Source organism: Mus caroli, chromosome 14, assembly GCF_900094665.2.
Source record: "Mus caroli chromosome 14, CAROLI_EIJ_v1.1, whole genome shotgun sequence".
Lineage (NCBI taxonomy): Eukaryota > Metazoa > Chordata > Mammalia > Rodentia > Muridae > Mus > Mus caroli.
This window is the reverse complement of record NC_034583.1, coordinates 50,975,477-50,994,466: the sequence shown is the minus strand read 5'-3', so window position 1 is coordinate 50,994,466 and position 18,990 is coordinate 50,975,477. Positions and strand designations below refer to the sequence as shown.

Below are 18,990 nucleotides of genomic sequence, written 5' to 3'. Positions count from 1 at the left end.
AGAGAGAGAGAGAGAGAGAGAGAGAGAGAGAGAGAGAGAGAGAGAGAAAGAAAGAGAAAGAAAGANAGAGAGAGAGAGAGAGAGAGAGAGAGAGAGAGAAAGAAAGAGAAAGAAAGAGAAAGAAAGAAAAAGAAAGGGCCTTGGATGTGGGATGAGAGGTGGGCAACATCTTGGCTGGAGTGAACCCCCTTCCAAGGCCAGCAGAGGGCCCTGACTAAGCATTCATTTATTTCTTCCACAGTTCAGTCACCTGGCAGTGTGGGGAAGTATGCTGATCTGGTTGGTGTTCTTCGGTGTCTATTCAACCATCTGGCCGACCATCCCCATTGCTCCTGACATGAAAGGGCAGGTCAGTACTGCGACCCATGTGTGTATCTCCATGGTGTTTGTGCACGTGTGAGAGAAGCGGCTTTCTGTGTCTTATGACGGTGAACTTCAGTAAAGGCTTCTCTAATCTGCTTGCATCAAAACTTACCAGTAGAGGAACAAAGTAAAACAGCTAGAAGAGGTGCTCTCATCCACAGAAGTGGTGTGAGAAATGTAAATACCATGAACAGTTTCACCCTAAGTCCTCGGACTTACGACGTGCCCACATGCCTGTAGTTCTGTGCTGATTGTCCACAGCACTGTCTGTGGCCCTGGGAAGACAGGAGTGGGTTGGAAGCAGTCTTGAGCAAGGCTTGTGTTGATTATGAGTTCGATATTAAGTCTGTCACTAACTGCTTAATTGGTAACTGGTCACTCGTAAACCATCGCCCTAATAACTCTAGTAACCAGATAATTGATGTGCCAGAGTCTCTCTTTGTGCATCTCTTCAAGCCAGCGAAAGACACTGAGATCAGAGCCCTTCTGATTGTTTGAATTGTTTCTGATAGTTTGTTTTTACATTATGATGCCCAGTTGCCTAACACTGAGCCACTAACAATAACCAATGAGGTCATAGAAGGGCAAGTGTGTGTCTGTGTCTTTTATCCGAGGATTCAAGGGAAGCTGGGAGGGGGTTGGTAGCACAGCTCACCTCCTGGGGTACAGGCAGGTAGAGCATAAAACTACATGCTACAATATTACTCTATCACATCAGGTACACAGGAAAGGAGCTGGGTACAGCCTAAAGCACCAAACTTAAGTTCACAAGTGAGACTGTGTGAGCCCATCCCATAAACCCATGCTGCCTTGCACATAGTCAGAGTCTTCTGAGATGCCCACAAGAGGATGCCCCAAGCCCTAGTCTTTCGGAGCTCTATGAAGTCTCACTAGCCAGGCTCATCTCTCTTTGTAAAATGAAGCACCATTGTGTTACCACTTTAGGTCCATTCTCTATACTCTGTGTTTCCTTCTAAGAAACCCACTGTCCAGTTCTGCCTTGGCATTTCTCTGGATCCCAACAAACATATACAACCCATGGTCTGAGGCATCGGTGAGACTGTCATGGTCTCTAACACTAGACACCTATTATAGGACATTGCTTAGAGTGGACATCCGCGCTGGTCTAGCTTCCTGAGTTGTAGGATGCTTTATGATGCTGGAAGCAGAAGCAGAGCAAGGAAGAGATTAACTTAGGATCAGGATATGTCAGTCCCCACCAATGGTTCTGCCTCGTTCTACAGAAATGAACACAGAGCCCTGGGTCTACCTAAGTCTAGATGCATGTCCAAGAGCTTTTGTTCATGAGTCAGCCCAGGGCTGTTATCACTTGTCCTTTATCTGATAAGTCAGCCACCCAATACCCCCGAGTGCCCTGGTCCTCCTCAAATGTGAGAACCAAGCATGCTGGCCCTGCCCTGCAGCAGTGGGCTTGCATGATATGTCCCCACTCCCCAAACTCCATCACATCTCTAATTTATATAAGGAAAGGAATCAAATGGCACACAAGGGTCTAAATTAGAGGAGAGCCACAGCTGGCAAGATGGAGTTGGTGGGTTCCTGACTGACAGACAAAGCTGTCCCTTTATAAATGCCTCCTATCCTTGACTGCTCTAGCAAGCCCTACTCCGTGAACACTCACTTTAGTAACTACAATTATAAAGTGGAGAACTGGGCCATTTGCCAATCCTTATTCCCATAACATGGCTGACTTTCAAACTGTGGAGGGGCTGAGTTCATCGTGGAGCTGTTAGGGTGCTCACAGCTCCCTTGAGCAAGACCAAAGGTCATGTGTGTCATATGCTGGATGACAACAGTTCAGTCAACAAATGACAGCATACATTTATGGAGAGTCCCATGATATCCTATAGCCCAGTGACATCATATCATAGCCATCTTGGTGTGTGTAAATACTCTCCATGGGAAATGAGGAGATCACCGTAGGATTCGTTTCCCAGATGTCCCTTTCATTAAGAGATGCATGGCCATCGCTTCAGTGAGCTGTTCCTACCCACAAGAAGTCAAGAAGAGCTCCTATTCAATTAAAGCACCCAGCAGTTTTGTATGAAGACTTTATATTTTACTTAAACAGTGGCATTTTCTTCCTTTCTGTGGGTTGGTTTCAGCAGGAAGCAAATGGTTCATTTTGAAACAGCATAACTAGGTAAGACTAAGGTTTCTGCTTGGCATATCAAAAGGACTGATACAGTTTCCATCAATGGTCTGCTTAGCATCTATAGTCTTCTTCTGGGGTAGGATCTACATGAGGAAGAGTGTGAGAGTTCAAAGCATGGCTCCCATGTCATGGCCTGAAGCAGCATCTCAGCTGCTATCTGATTCAGCAGTCTCTTGATTCCCCGAGAAGTGTCAAGGACTGGGTATGGTGCTAACAATCACACGTATAGAAAGAGCACCTGGGACTAGCCCGACATCCCAGGTGAAGCTTGAGAAGGTCTCTCTCCAGTCACAGGAGGAACTGTGTCAAAAGAAACAGTAGCTGGGTTCAGGCTGACCAAAGGAGGAAGGCTCCCAAGAGGAACTATTGCAAACATGCCCAAGCTACTCCTAAGAATAAGGAGCATCCTAGGGAAAGGATGTTTGTAGAAATTAATATTTGAAGAGTGCACAGGAGGTGGAGGCACACACCTTTAATTCCAGCAGTCCGGGATAAGAAGCAGGTGGATCTCTGAGCTCAAGGCTAGCCTGCTCTACATAGTGAATTCCAGGACAACCAGGACTTCACAGGGAAACCCTGTCTCAAAAAAAAAAAAAAAAAAAAAAAATTAAGAATGCTCCCAGTGATTTTCATAAATGAGTCTTTGTAGTTGGCTACACAGTGGGGTTTTGGCAAATGAACATAATTCTTTGAAGCTTTAAGAATTAAAGTAGTATCTAATAATGGCAAATATTACCCTCCCCCCCACACCCCAACCCAGAGCCAGAGACAGATGCAGCAGCAAGCAGTCTGTCTATTCATAGCATCTTCAGTCTTTGAAAAGATACATTGTTTCTACTGAGATTTCCCCCCACCAGTGTGATTAAGTATTTCTTTGTCTAGTCTATTCCATTTGGAGTTTTTCTCACGGGGTTGAAGGCAGGTCTTCCCTTGCGGGCACAGGGAAGGAAGGGTAGAGAATGAAAGCTCTTTTCCACTGTCAGAGGTTCATCTTCCCCGTGGCACCTTGTGATGTGACACGGAAAGCCCAGCAGCCACCCAGGAAGTCTCAGTGAACATCTGTGAAGTCAAGGAAGCTACCTGGGGACTCTTTCTAAAGACACAGCATTCCAAGGACTTTAAGGAATTCTTTACTTTTCAAGAAGCACACTTAGTTTTTATAGTAAGTTAAGAACTTGGCTTGTGTCTGTCATGGTGAATGGCGTGGCCCTGGGCTTGGGAGGATGGATGAGAAGGGTTTTCCCAGGGTGCCATAACGGTGTGGTAGAAATTTCTCCATCACAGCTTAAATGCTCTAAAGTAGAGCAGAGCTAAGCTCCTTAGCTCATCTCCATGTACCCAAAGTTCCCTGATGGTGTGGGGCTTCCAGGGAAACCAGAAAAGCTAGGATGTAGTGGGTTTAGGTTTTCTTCAAGCAGTTCCCAGGGCTTCTGACTTCAGGGCTTTGTGAAGGGAGGCACCAGGCTTAACCTTTTCTCTGAAGTCAGGAGACAGAGACCCTGCCGCAGCCAGAGCCACCTCACCCTGGGCACATCTCTTGACCTTCAGTGACTTCCTAATCAGCAAAGTCAGAATAAGGTCATTCATGCTAACTGCTCTGGAGATAGCCTATGGGAAGTCAAACACACACGTTCTCCTTTCCTGGAAGGGCAAATGGGTCTTGAATCTTCCTGCACAGAAATATTACAACAATTTAAAACCCCAATGCTTTTGGCCAAGGAATTTTAGAAATTCTAAGTGAATTTTTCTCAGTAATGGCTGTTGACTGCTTGCATTAGACTCATCCAGGTTGCCTGTTAAAATGACAGTCCCTCAAGATAATATGTGCATGTAATTATACATACACACGCATGGAGAGAGAGAGAGAGAGAGAGAGAGAGAGAGAGAGAGAGAGAGAGAGAGAGAGTCAAGTATCTAGGTATACAGGCTGGGTTTAAAGATCACTGCTCTAAAATATCCCATTGTAGCGTCTTAGCTCCTGCCAGATACATAAGAGATGGCAGTCCACTGAGAAACCCGCATTTGACCACATTCTCATGGGCAGGAATTGTGTGAGATGTACCAGGTAGTCCCTCAAGGCAGTTCAGCTTTCTAAATAGGGAATTGTACCAAAGACATTACGTGGCTTGCCATGGAAAAATACTCCTCACCAACTTTTTTCCCCCTTTAAAGTTCATTTCATTGCTAATAAAAGAAGAGGGAAAGCCGTCTCACTTCAAAGCTTACAAACTGCTAACTCTGACTTCAGTGCCAAACACCAGGCCCCTGCCAGTTACTGGAATGGAGCAGGATTTTTTTTTTCTTCCCTAAATATGGGAATAGATGTGTTTGTGAGGTTTCCAAACATACTTGGGAGTAGAGAGCACACCCACGGGGCTGAGTGCAAGCAGAGAGAGGGATGGTGCAGGCGTGCTGGATTGATGTCATTGAGTCAGAGTGACCTGCGGCACTTGTTCCCCAACACATTGTCTCCCTGGAGTGTATTGCCCATTTGTGTTCTGTCTGGGAGTGCCCACGTGAAATGTGAGACCACCGAGCTTGTTTGCTGGTTGCATGTGCTCCAGCAGGTAAGCTGAGAAGGCATGAGGACCACCTTGCTCAGCTGCAATCCGAAGGTCTCTCCTAAGGACCAGGGTTGCCAGGTGGGCATTGCCCAAGCACCAGGTGGGCATTGTCCTCCAGTTAATGTCCCTAGTACGGTAGAGGGTCAGCCACCCGCCTTCCTCTTTCCAAGGCATTTTCACAGTACGTGACTTCTTCTAGGCACAGCCCATGGGAGTTGTGTCTTCCCCTGGCTACAAGGGAGTGCTTAGCTCCCCTGCAGTAGGAACCTGCTCAGAAGCTCAGAGGAGGCATTTGCTCCCTCAAGAAGTCGGTCAAGAGCCAGTCACCTTCTCTTCAGAATACTGTGGATGCACCTGTGGACCTGAATTCCGAGTGCTCCCCAAACACGAACATATACCCAGTTTTCCAGCCCATGGCACTAGCCACAGGTCTTTAGGTCACTGGAAGTATGTCCTTGAACGGACAATGGGTTTCCAGCCCTTCTGCCTTCTTTTGCTTCCTCCAAGTAGGGAGTGATTTTGTTCTGTATGTATATATGTATGTATGAATGTATGTATGTATGTATGTATGTATGTATGTATATGTAGTGGGAGGCCCTGTGAACATGCTTCTAGTACTTACTAGCCACAGTCATGGAAGCTCATCCCTGTAGCCTACCTACTTCTCAGCAGAACTTCAGAAGCATCAGCATTGGTGTGATAATGAGCCGTGTCCAACAGCTTCCTGTTCAGTATGGATTCTGTCTGTGACTGTGGGACCTGAACTAAATTAACCTGAAACTTGAGACATTGTTTATATTGTCCATGCCTGTGGTACTTCTGAGCTTCCATTTTCACCAGGTGTGCAGAGTCAAAGGTATAGAGAAAGACAGTGCGTACCTGGGGGTTAATAGAGAAACTAGAGAGGCGGCACATGTGAATAACAGAGGTGTTCATTCCACAATCGTTGACTGTCAGACAAAGCACCGTTGCTCTTTTCTGGTGGGTTGGTGCCAGGACCTCTCATACTCTCCCTGTCTCTCTGCCTTCTCACACTGGCAGTACCAGGGAGTACCACCATGTTCAAGCTTACCTTTTGGGTTCTGGGGATCATACTCAGGTCTCTTTGCTTGTGTAGCAAGCACTTTTACTAAATGAGCCATCTCCCTAGACCCTGTCCACACTTTCCTAATTCATCCTCGTCTTACGTTTAAATGTACAGCATGCATATGTAGAGGTTTGACTATGTATATTTCACATAGATACACTATTGTGTGGTTACATACATAGTGAGATAAGCAGTTCGTTCATGAATCCTCAGCTGTCTGGTGAGACTGAGGCTTAGAGAATCTGTGGCCAGACAGGGTAGGCATGGAGATTCCTACAAGACCCTTAGACTTCAGAGTCTAAACCACCATCCTCTGTTCCTGCAAATTGCAGCAAGGATGATGATAAAGCAGGTATCTGCTAAATGTCAGTTAACTCGCCTTAAAACGTTGCATCACATTTTATCGAAGTGACCTGCCCTACATTGAGACGGAGTCTTAAATGCCTGGGTGTGAAGTTTCAGGAAACAGACTTTTTTTGGAAGGTGTAATAGAAAGTACCAAATGTGGGGGACCAGATCTCCCCTCCCCCAATGCACAGTTCTCTCCCTTTGGACAATTTATTTAATTTTGCCCTCTTCTTCAAGGGGGCTGTGTGTTAGAAGTCCGGTGGCTTTGATTGTTCAGTTGGAAGTTTTGTGCTAGTACCTGTCATTTGTCATTTGTTTGTGCTAATTTTTAAATATCTGTCAGCAGATTAAAGTACATGTTACATGGTGATTTTGCTGTCTGTAATATCCGTGCCTGGTGGTCACAGCGTCTGATTTATGTGATTTGGGACTTTTCCTTCCACATAGTATGTGGAAATGTGTTTTGGTGACAGTCATGTTCACATTGCACAAAGAGGCCTATGTCTCACATCTACCAAGGGCAGGGGCCATGTCTGGTATCAGGTGACCTCTGCCTCAATTCCCCCTCCCAGAGCTGGTGGGAGTCAAAGGCAACAGGGGTTACGGAGAAAGGCCACCAAGCCAAAGATATGTATAAGAAAACATGACCCAGAAAGGCTAGATGAGAAAAGGGAGTTGAAATGGGGGTATAAACTACTATTTAACCATAGCCAGGATGTGGCTGATCAATATAAATAATAACAGAAAGCTTTTGTATTGACCCCAACGCAAAGCCAGTGAAGGACCAATCCGGTGAACAAATAGGTGAGATTTCAAATGATGTCCAAGGGTCTGGTATAACTGAGGCAATAAATTTAAGTATGGAGTTGCGGAGTTGCGGAAGAGGTTTGGGCAGAGAAAATGTCAGGCACGGGCTTTAGTAGCATCTGGCTTCCAGTAAATCATGGAGGTGATTTCATGGGTGAAGTGAGTTTCCTGGGGAATGGCTCCTCAGAGGATGAGGGGGCAGGGAGCTCCAGGTGACTGGCTGCTCAGAGCAGTTTGAAAGCAGTGAGTGGATCCGGCATCCCTGCTGAGGGGGGTGAGGGGTTCTCGGGATTCTGGGAGCCAGGTTCACTAATGTGGCAAGAAAAGAAAGCACCTAACATTTGGAATTTTGTCCCCAACACTGCACCTTAATTAAAGGGAAGAAAAGCAGTGGGCGCTGTGGTCAAGAACACTGTTGAACAAGAAGATGCAGGAGTGGGAAGGGCAGAGGCAGAGGACCAAGAGCACAGGTGATGGAGAAGGCCAGGTGGGGGAAAGACTCAGTGATGAGCGTGGTGGGAAACTTCACCAGGTCTGATAAGGAAAGAAAGAATGACCATGAAAAAAAAAATGTCCTGTGTCCGGGTCAGTCTGGACTTCTCCCTTTCGTGATGAATGTGGGGAAAGTAATTCCAGAAACAAAAGAGAGTATGAACATTCTTGCGAGCTGTCTTTCTGACTGCTAGATGGTTTCAAAGGGTCCCTTAGAAAGTCATACCCTGTGAGTTTCTTCTTTTATTTTATTTTTTTATTTACTGCTCAAAGAGAATCACATATTCCATTAGAGTGTTATAAGACTTCCACAAAGCTAATGATCATAAATAACGTTTTTAAATTCTGACATGAGCATGATTCTAAAAAGTAAGGTTGCCAAATAGATCTTGGGATTTTGATCTATTTGGTTGCTTGTTGTTTCGTGTTTTTACTGTGCTGCTGACGGTAGTCAGGGTCCTGCACAAGCGATGCAAGGCTCTATTCGAGCCTTGATTTTGTGAGGAAGGGCCTCACTGTGTAGCTCAGACTGGCCACCAGCTCACAATCCTCTTATTTCAACCTCCCAAGTACTAGGCTGGCCAGAGTGCACCACTTTTAATACAAAGCAAAAATCAAGATGCAACTATAGTTAACAAAGTTTTCTCGGGTGGACTTATCATTGTTCAAAAAGTTATCCTACTCCATGTTCAGATAAATTTATTAGAGTAGTATTCTCTTTCCTAGCATGAAAGTAATTTAATTTTATGTAGTTCTGGCTTGGGCCATCTTGGTAAGAGTACCATCTACCAGATGCCATTTTAGTCTACTTTCTAAAAAAAAATTGATTCCCTTGTGTCTTTATTCCCTTGTGTCCCTTTTGTAACTTCCTAAATTAAGAGTGATGTTTTTAAAAGTTATTCTTTGTGTCCATATGTTCAACGAAGCCTACCTTTGTAGTCTTTAAAATTCTGAGATAAATTTTAGCCTTTGGAGATGTCTCGGTTGGTAATGGTGCTTGTTGTATATGCATAAGGATCTGAGTCCAGTCCTCAGAACACACAGAGAAAGAAAAATCCCTGTACAACAATGAGTGGCTATATTCCCAACACTGGGAACACAGAATCAGGTGGCTTCCTGGATCTCACTGGCTAGACAGTCAAGCTGAATCAGTGAACACCAGGTTTGGTGGGATGCTATAAGTCTCAGAGTAGAAGGTAGAGAGCAATTGAGAAAGCATCCGGCTTTAACCCTTGGATTCTGCATGCATATGCACCTATATACATAAGACACACACGTAGGTGCACACACACACACACACACATACACCTGTGAGAGAAAAAAGAGTTTCTAAAACCTGAAACTCTTGAGTCTTGAACTTCTGGGAGACAAGACGTCTGAAGAGAAACTGTGGTTTGTGGATTCTCCATGTGTGTCTCTCTCTCAGTTTTCCATGGCCTTGACTGTGCATCCATGGTGCTTACATTCTTCATCTGTAGGTTAGTCTTCGCTATTCCCGCCCTGGCACCTCCACTCCTCCCCTACCTCTGCTGCTCTGTATAGCAAGTGACTTTTGAGATCTCTGTGGCAACTTAAGTTTCAGTTTTAGGTCAAACTTTCACTCTGCTCCAGCTTTGTCTTACAATAGAGCCTTCTCAAGCTGTTGGTACCAAAAATCCTTATCACGTGACTTTGGGAGCCATTTTCTACGTCCCTAAGCCTCCAGGCTCCTGGAAGAAAATAGTTCTGCTCATTAAGGACTCATTAAGGACGTTACTTATGCAACTGCTGACAAAGGGGGAAAGTTCCTCTTCTAATGATTTCCTAACAGAGCCTCTATTGTATGCTGAGAGACCTAAAGTGTGAAAGGCCACTCTTAGAAGGTCACAGGAGAAAGTAACCAACTTGCTAAGTGGGTTGAAGAGGAAAAGCTAACAGTTTAACCACTTGCTTTCACTAGTCCAAAAAAGGGGTCACTGCTCTCCCTTAGAATAGGAACTTACAGATGGCCTCCACAGAAACAGGGAGGACGGGGAAGACCCAGAGGAGGAGATAAGCCCTCGGAGCCCTCACCTTGTCACCATTCCTGATAATCTTTAAGATTTGTTGTATAGTTTATATTAAAAGTAGTACTGGTGACTTATGCTATGGGGTAATAGCCATATGCTGAATTAAAATAATATGGGGTAATTTCATGTCAATCCTACATGCGAATGGTCTCCTGGTCCCTCAGACCCTGAACACCCCCAAAGCAAAGCTTCTGCTTATATTCCTCTCTGCTCGGCACCACCCTCCCCCATCGTACTTGCTTAAGGCCCTTAGCTACCTTTCCCCTTCTCCCCTACCACCCTCATCGGAGCAGCCTGTGCTGCCTCTTGCTAGAGCGTTCATAGCAACGCTCTTTCCACCGCACACGGGTATCTACAGGGAGTGTCAAAGAAGAAGCAGTTGAGTTTGTGTTTGCTACCAAGGACAGTGACTGCTGTGACATCTGAGCCTGGACTTGGGATACTCCATTCTGTGTGGTTTGTTTCCACAAAAGTGTATCTGAAAACTGAAACTCACACCAGCATTTCTCCTATGAGAAATTCTTCATTGTGGTGGTACCAAGTAGGGGTTACTAAAAGACAGCCAGATGCTCAGCTGGTCTGACTTGGGGCTTCACCTAAACAGGCTAAAACTTCATTAGCCATCACAGTCAGAATCCTTAAGTGTAGGAAAACACCAACAAACCTCACCAAAATGGCTTTGGTCTAAAAAACAGAAAAAGGAAACAAAGAATATATATCTGCCCAAATAACATCTGAAAAGGCTAAATGGAGACCCAGGTTAAGAAAGCTGGAGGGAGTCAGCTGGGGTAATAATATACAACTATAATCCCAGAGCTCAGGAAACTGAGGCAAGAGGGTTAGAAATTTCAGGGCAGCCTGGGCTTCATAGTAAAACCCTGTCATAAAATTAAAAAGAAGTGATAAGGAAGAGGTAGCTTCCAGAGAGAGAGAGAGAGAGAGAGAGAGAGAGAGACCAAGGCCTGTGGCCTGGGATGCCCATGGGGCAGAGGGATGCAGATAACAAGATAATCCAAAAGTCAAATTTAACTATGTATATAACAATTCATAACCTGTCAGTGTCTAAAGCAATTTGAAAATAATCTATTTTTTTCTCCAAGGAAGTCCAATAGCTAGTCTATAGTACTGGCTCTTGGCAAACTTGCTTTTCATAAACTGGCCAAATATCCCATCATATCAAAACATGTATCTTTTCCCCTCAAGATGCTTTTAGGCCAGGAACAACCAAAGAGGAAGTGGGGGGGCAGGGGAAGGTGCTCAACACTCTCTCATCATATTGATGGAAATAGTGGCACGTTCAATTTGAACAAATAAGTTACAAGCACTACGGGAGGTTCCCGATCCATCATCCTTGCGGGGAGGCCTTTCTGGGGGCTGGAGGATTGCAGATACATTTGGTGTTGGCTGCATGGTTTAGGTTCTTTCTAGAACATGTTTAGGTCCACTCCTATTCATCTGCTGTAAGACTCTGCAGAGAGGAAATGGACCTGCCCGTGAGGTACCCTTTCTGTTTCTCGGAGTTTCTGCTAAGGACAAAGTGATCACCTGTCTTTCCCTGTCCCAAACGATCCAGCAGAACTTAATCTTTCCAACAGAAGCAGCCAACTTTCCCAGCAAAGGAATCTGCAGCCCTTGTGGTTTGGGTAAAAAGGTGGTTCGTTTTACTGGGACCTTGATGAAATATGTTTTATGATAAATTCAATCTTTCCTCAAAAAAAAATCCCCAAATCTACTTCTCTGGGCAAAACGCAACATGAAAGCAGTTTCTATTAAAGCAGCCAACGGCTGACTCTGTGTGGACCTAGGCAAACAGTCTTGGGTCCAAGGTTAGGAATTTTATTGCTGGAGGTACTACGTGTGTCTTTACTCTGGAAGAGCAAAGTCCAACACAGAGGCTGCGGGTTTCCCTTTTAACTCACTTTTTCTTTGGTTATTTTAGAAGGAATTTCCCCCCCCCCCTTCCCCTTTCTAATCCCTTTCTACACTTGGTAGAATGTGGACGGAAGGGTCGCTGCCAGGAACAAGTAGCAGAGGAATAGAGTGTGTCAATACCCAGGACAACTGCTGGCTTCGTCACACAGACTGCAGACGGGGTTACTTGAGCCCTGAATCTGGCATAGCACACAGGAAATTCCTCGTTGGTCTGCCCAGGGCAATAAACAGACCTCCTGCATCTAACCACATCCACACTGAAGTTTCTCATGTGGGGTTACTTTAGCTTTCTGTGTAAAAGTTAAGGGTCCCAGCATTCCCGTTCCGCGCTCCCTGTAGCCCCTCAGCTTTGGAATTTGTGTTTAGGAGTGGATATGGCTTGTGGGTTGGCGTTTCTCTGTTCCATAGGCCGTCAATAAAGGTAGAGGGGGTAAACACATCACCTGTAGGGAGGGGGAGAGATGCTGATCATTTGGTCTTCTAGAACATGGGTTCCTCTCCCACCCACTACAGACTAGAAATTGTCGGAGTGAGGGAGCAGTTCCAGCTGTGAACACTCGACTGCTTCTCCCCCGTCGTTCTACCCTAAGCAATTCAGCACAGCATATATTTATGTGGCATTTGTGTTCCATTAGGAACTTGAAGTCACCTACACTGACCTGAATAAACCAAAGGATGTGGGTGGGTTCCGTGGAAATCACATGGCCTACTTTCTGAGCAGCACAGCCTGCCTGAGCCCGCTTCAGGAAGGCCACCAGGGAAAGTGTGAGGAGCAGAGAAAGAAAGAGTGAGCGGGGAAGGACATCACATATCTGAGTCAAATTATGCTCATTAATTGAATTTGCGTCAGGAATGTGTATAAATAAACGCTGGCAGCCGCGGAGCTGTGTGTCCTGCAGGGTGCAGGCGGGACACAGGACCAGAGGACAGGGGAGCCTGATGCTTCTGCGGATGCTGCTGCCCACCATGGGATGGTATTATCATTATCACATTAGGGGGCTTCAAGTGCAGAGCCACTTCCTGAGCCAAGTGGAACCAGAGAGGCTGCCCTTGTGCCCATAAAATCTTCATTATTTGAAGAGATTAAGCTTCCATGACAGCTCTTTCCTCTGGGAGGAGGGGAATCACCACAGATCTGAGTTCCTGGGTTAATGAACATAGGACAGTGTCTTGTCATCCCCAACCTAGCACCATTTCCAGACAGACAACCTGTTCACAGACATGCTCCCAGGCACCAATTTGAATTAGGAGGAAAATAGGCTGAGAACATTAAATTCTGTCAGTGGAGGACAAGCTCAAAGTGTCTTGAGACTGAAACATTCAGATAGGTTTGATTTGGGGGCAGTTCTTGTTCACAGACTGTTTTGAGGAGTTGCCGATCATCACCAACTAACATTTAAGAATCCCCATGTGGCATCCCGAGAAAAGACACTTGCTTGACCCTTAGAAGATGGCTCTTGCCATCCGGAGACTTTTAGATGTTCCGCAAATACTGTTTGTGGTAAAGATTTAACTGTTTCCCAACTTAATTAGCCATAGATCCTTTGTGCCTACACACTGATGGAGTGGCAAATGGAAAGAGTCAGCTGTGTCTTTTAAGTAGTCTGGAATTTCTTTGTGCCTGGGAGCGGGAGGGGGGGGCGGGGGGGTCAGCAGGATGATGATAATGATGATGATGGTGATGATGGTGGGAGGTGGCAATGATGGCTGCAGTGGTGGTTAGCCAAAGGTTCAGTTTACTGTGTGTTTCATATATCTAATCTGTACCATAATTTCTACTCCATATAAGAAATTATATTGTGGAAATTAAGGCGTATGTTCACGGTCATGAAACCCGGAGAGGAGTTGGCATTTGCCTTCTGACACGTTTCAGGACCCTAACAACAGGCAGCAATCCCCAGCAGTATCTCCTCTTTGGGGCACTACAGTTATGCCCGCCCACTCCACTTGCCTCACCCCTCCCGTGCACCAGTGCCAACAGCATCGTTTCATAATGGAAAACTGATTTAACAAATATCACTGTGTTCACGACAGGATGGCATAGTAAGGGATTGTAGATGAGACCAAGCAGAGATGAACCCCACTTGGTGAGTAGCAAGTTACCCCTCCCAAGTTCCGGCAGGCCAGTTTCTCCATCTCTGTGCACTGCACTGGTGCTGCGCCTTTCCTATGTGTAGTGGAAGACTGGTGCTTGTCATGTGGCTGCCTCCCAGCATCTTCAGAAGACTTGAAAACCATCCTCTGTGGGTGTCTCCAGGCAGGACTAAAGAAATGCCAGCACTGTGGGCTTCTGAACACCATGGAAGGCAGAGCAGCACCAAGCCCTGGTGCTCTGGCCTTCTTTGGTAGACGTACTGCTTGTGGTTTAGGAGAGCACACACAAGGCCTAGCTGAGGACAATGGGAAGCAGAGTGGGGCCCCCTCCTGGGTGCAGGACGTAGAACCCGTAGCCCTGTAGACATTAGATACCTACCTCTCCACTTAGTCACAGCCCCAGCCCGTGTCAGGCTAGCTTCTAGGTCCTTTTTCCCATTTTACACAGGTTTCTCTCTTTGTAAGAAGGGGAGACCCTGGGTCCATGGGCTGAGACTGTGGCTCTTTCTGGAGCATCCGCCCAGCCTGTGCTCAAGCATGGTCTCTTGTGAGGACACCCTGGGAGAATGGTTGGTGAAAGGGCACAGACCTTTCGCTCTTGCCTTGCATAGGAGTCTACCCTTAGGAGGGCTGGTGGCCTTCAGTAGCCAGTAGAAGCAGAAGCTGGATCTAACTCTGCCTTCTCCATCAGAGTGACAGCTGAAGGAGTTCATTTTGCCCTCTCAGAAGTGGTGTGTGTGTGTGTGTGTGTGTGTGTGTGTGTGTGTGTGTGATCACCTTGTGTATATAGATGCATATGCACGAAGAGTCCAAGGTTCAAGGTTAAGTGTCTTCTCAATTGTTCTCCACCAATTTTAAGACATGACATTTCACCAAACATGGCACTTACTGGTTCAACTAGGCTGGCTGGTCAGCCAGCTCCAAGGAGCCACCTCTTGCCGTGTCCCAGCATTGGGAATACAGCTACTCATTGTTGTTCTGGGCTTTTTCTCTAATCTATGACCGCTCTCCTCTCTTGATTTACCTCTTTTGTCTTCTGCTTTCTGTCTGCCCCTGTCATTCTCTCCTATCCTCCCATGCACAGGGACTGACATAATCCTTCAGAGGTGGTCATGGAGACAATAACTGTGTAAGGAATGTGGTCTCCCCTCCCCAGCACAAGGATGGCAGTCACCACAGCCTGAGTGGAATCTGTCCTGAGCCAGGGAGACCTCTGCAGCTCCCTGTTCCTGACTACGACATTTTCTTCCTATTAAGTCTATAGTCGAGTTTATCCTAGAATTAAACAATCACAGACCAAGGTGAGAGAAATCCGATCAGGAGCTTGGTATTTGTGGAGCAAAGTCATTTTATCTCCATTTAAAATTGGTCTTTTCACAGCCAGGGGGGGGGGGGTGTTTTCATGCATTGTGCCTTAATGATGTGTTTATTTACCTAGCCTGAAACAGTTCCCCCTGGCCCTGGGTAATCCAATATAAACTCATGATGCCCAAGATTCCTAAGGCAGGAAAGGACTTTTTAAAGATAATCAGGGAGGACTCCCAGCTTAAACGTCCACTAAGGAATGAAGGAAAGCCTACCAGAGGGGAGGCAGGAGAGCAGCTGTCTGAGCAGGAGCCTTCTGGTTGGAAAGTGGCCCTCTGGGCTGCCCACACTCTCCAGCCACCCAAACTCGATGGTCCTGGCACACTTGGTCAGAGGAAGGTGGGTTCTTTGCCTCTAGATAGTATACTCATTAACTCTGGCATTGGTGGGCAACAATATGGCAACTCTTAGGTAAGGTGTATGTTTTTATGTATCTGTCACTATCAGGGATGGCACTAAGTTATCTACATTCCCTGTGAGATTATCGATCCCCCTTACATATATCCCTGAAGTTAGACCGAGAGGTTAGTGGTAGTAGGGTACAGTATCCGTTGCTGGCATCAGGTTGTACATCTAAGTTATCTTTTATTCTGAAAGATTCTCAGCGTGGAAATGGTGGCACATGGCTCTCCCTGGGTTAGATGGCATGCATCCAGTGTGCCTTTCTCATTGGAAGAGAGTTGTATGTCTCTGATTTCTACAAACTGCCAAATGGTAGGTACTTTCCCAAGCTGGCCTTACTTTTTTGAGCTACATCTGTGTGCACAGTCTGAGCTTTGTAAACAGCTCACAGAATGCCACGGCTAGTGTACCACTCTCAAAAAATACTAGACATTGACAGCTAGGTAGGGCCTTGGCCTGACAGGGCTAGGACTGAGAGACTTTAGCCTAGACAGGGTGAAGTGTCTTCCAGGCCAATCCACAGAAATCCTCTTGTAATGACAGTTCTGGGCCTCTCAATGCCATAAGAAGCTATAGGTTGGGGGGGGGGGTGACATAGGAAAATGTCCAAGGCTCTAGGCCGCTGAGGGGGACCATCAGAGACTTGCTACTCTGTGGGAAATGGTGAGCAATGCATGGGAGGCTGCCAGGGCTGGCCTTTTATTAATCTGTGGTATTACAGGTTGTTCATTATTGAATCAAGTTTACAAGGAAAGGGGCAACCAGCCTGAGCACATTGACAACAGCTGGCAGCTGCAGACTCGGAACACATTTCCTTACTTACAGAAGGCAGCCATCCACAACGTCTGAGCTTTCCGCACAAGTATCAATGTCGTACACTTACCTGTAGAAAGTCCCCACAGGAGCAAAGAAAAGCTGCAGTGTTAGAGTCAGGAGTGGGGCTAGGCCAGGGTAGGCAGGGGTGAGTGCGGAATGGGAAGGGCACACGGAAGCTTCTAAAACAGTTCCTGGAGATTTCGATCTGAACGTTTTGCCCACCGTATGCATTTCATCAAACGTGCAAAATCATCGGAGATGCGCGTGTGTGGTTTTTATATAATGATAAAAGTTTACATTAAATTATGCTGTGATTCCTCAGTCAACCATGAATAATGATTGATTCCTATAAGAGGAGGAAGGTGTTGGATACTTTCAGCAGGAATCACCTGGAAGCATGGCTTCCTTCACCCCCACCCTCACCCTGAGCACTTCACCTTTCTCATAACTCCTATTAGGAAGTTTTGCTTTGTCTATTAAGAGTCCCCAGCGTTGTTTTCCAGCAAATACATAGAATCCAGTGAAATACTTTGAAAGAAATGTTTCTTTGGACTTTTTCTGCAATGAGTAATATTTCAGAACAGTGTTTCGACATCCTGACATGGAAACTGCCACCACTGGAGTCCTATTGAAGATCACAGAGGTAGATGGCACTGGCCACTAGGAGTGGGGACTCCTCCATGCTGATTTCCATAATGGCTGGTCTAGCTCACATTCCCACCAGCTCAAAATGCATTATACATTTGCACGAAATGGCCTTAACGAACAACTATGATAATTAAAAATATATAAAGGTTGAGTAAAGAAGGCTGGGACATGACTTAATGGTAAAATGTGGGTCAATTTAGCACGAGGCCCTGGGTTCAATCTCTAACATGCATCCACAAATGTGGTCAAAGAGACAGAAAAGATCAGGACCCAGGGACCCCATATATTTGCTAATAGCATTTGTAAGGTGGGTCTACTCATCAAAGGTAGCACAGGTTAGCCATGACACATCAGTCACATTATAAAGTGGACTATAAACTCATTTGAACTCATTTTCCCAGTGTAAAAGCAAAAATGGTGTGACGTTGCTATGAAACTACCCACCTGGAGTGTTTAGTTTACAGTCACCACAAGTTCTTCCACTCACGGACTTTATCCTAAAAGTAGCCAAACATTTGTGCAAACTTTTCACATTGGCTGAGAGAATTCCCTCTGAATCAAGTCTACAGATTGAACTAGATTTCCATGTAATTTAAGTTTATGTGGAAATTATGTCTTGGAAGCCTGCCTTCTGGAGAATTCTTTGCATGGCATGTGTGGGGCTGTGAGCATGGAGGTGCACATGCATGTGTGCGTACTCCTATGCATGCGTGTGAAGGCCAGCATTTGCATTGAGTGTCTTCCTCGGTAGCTTTCCACCTTGTGTTTTGAGACAGGGTCTCTTCACTGGCTTATCACAGGTTCTCAGCCTGTGGCTTGTGCTCTCATAGGGGTCTCATATCAGATATCCTGGATATCAGATATTTACATTATAATTCATAGTAGTAGCAAAAGTACAGTTATAAAATAGCAGCAAAATAGTTTTATAGTTGGGCATCACCACAGCATGAAGAACCATTTTAGAGGGTCGCAGCATTGGGAAGTCTGAGGACCACTGAGCCAGACTGTCTGGCATGCAAGCCCCAGGTGTCCTCCTGTCTCTGTCTCCCCAGTCCTAGGACTCTCAAATGGATCTAGCTTTGTGTGTGGATGCTAAGGTTGAAATCAGGCCTTGTTCTGCACCTCAGCCCTTTAACTCACTAAGTCATCTCCCTTGTCCCTTAATGTGGCCTTTGTTTTTCCAATGACCTATGAAGCGCGCTAGGCAGAGGAGCAACAATGTTAAGTTCCACAGAGACAGATGGACATCCTCTACCAAGGAAGAAATAAATATTGTTTACCAGCTTTGGAAAATACGTCCTTTGTTTGGTCATTTTGTTGTAGCTTCTATCCTGATCTTTCCCCCTTTCTCTAAGAGAGACCAAAGTCTACCAGTTATTCATAAAATTTTTTATCACTCATTTTCACATTGGGACAAATTATAATATGTAATTATATATATTTATTTATATACAATTTAAACCATTTAAGTAACTATTTTACAATATCTAAGAGCTAGACATCCCTTAGCTAGAGGATGATATGAATAATTTTTATTTATACCAATTTACTTTCTGTCATTTTGTTGGCAAGAAGACTTGTTGGGAAATAATTCCACTGCTCTTTAAAAAACATTGCCATGTGGTCTGACCACAGTTCTGTTCCTGGGTACAGGGGCCTGGGGTTGATGAAGGGTTCCTTTATTGATTTTGATTTATTGATTCCTTGATTTTTATGCAAACCTTAGTTCTCTTCCTATTGGATGCTGTCCTATCACCTGTACCCTCCCTCCACACACAGAGCACACAGAGATCCACTTCACCTCCTAAGGGCTCCCTCCCCCCTCCCCCTCCTCCCCACCCTCCCCCC

The 18,990-nt window shown here is 45.6% G+C and overlaps 1 protein-coding gene across 5 annotated transcripts in view; it reads left to right on the top strand.

Moving 5' to 3' along the window:
* The window catches only part of Atp8a2 (ATPase phospholipid transporting 8A2), a 527,640-nt gene that overhangs the window by 404,989 nt on the left and 103,661 nt on the right, over positions 1-18,990 (top strand). For all 5 annotated transcript variants that reach the window (XM_021182071.2, XM_021182073.2, XM_029469107.1 and 2 more), the window contains one exon: positions 242-349. In XM_021182071.2, the coding sequence (XP_021037730.1) occupies positions 242-349 (108 nt within the window). The remainder of the gene's footprint in view (positions 1-241; positions 350-18,990) is intronic.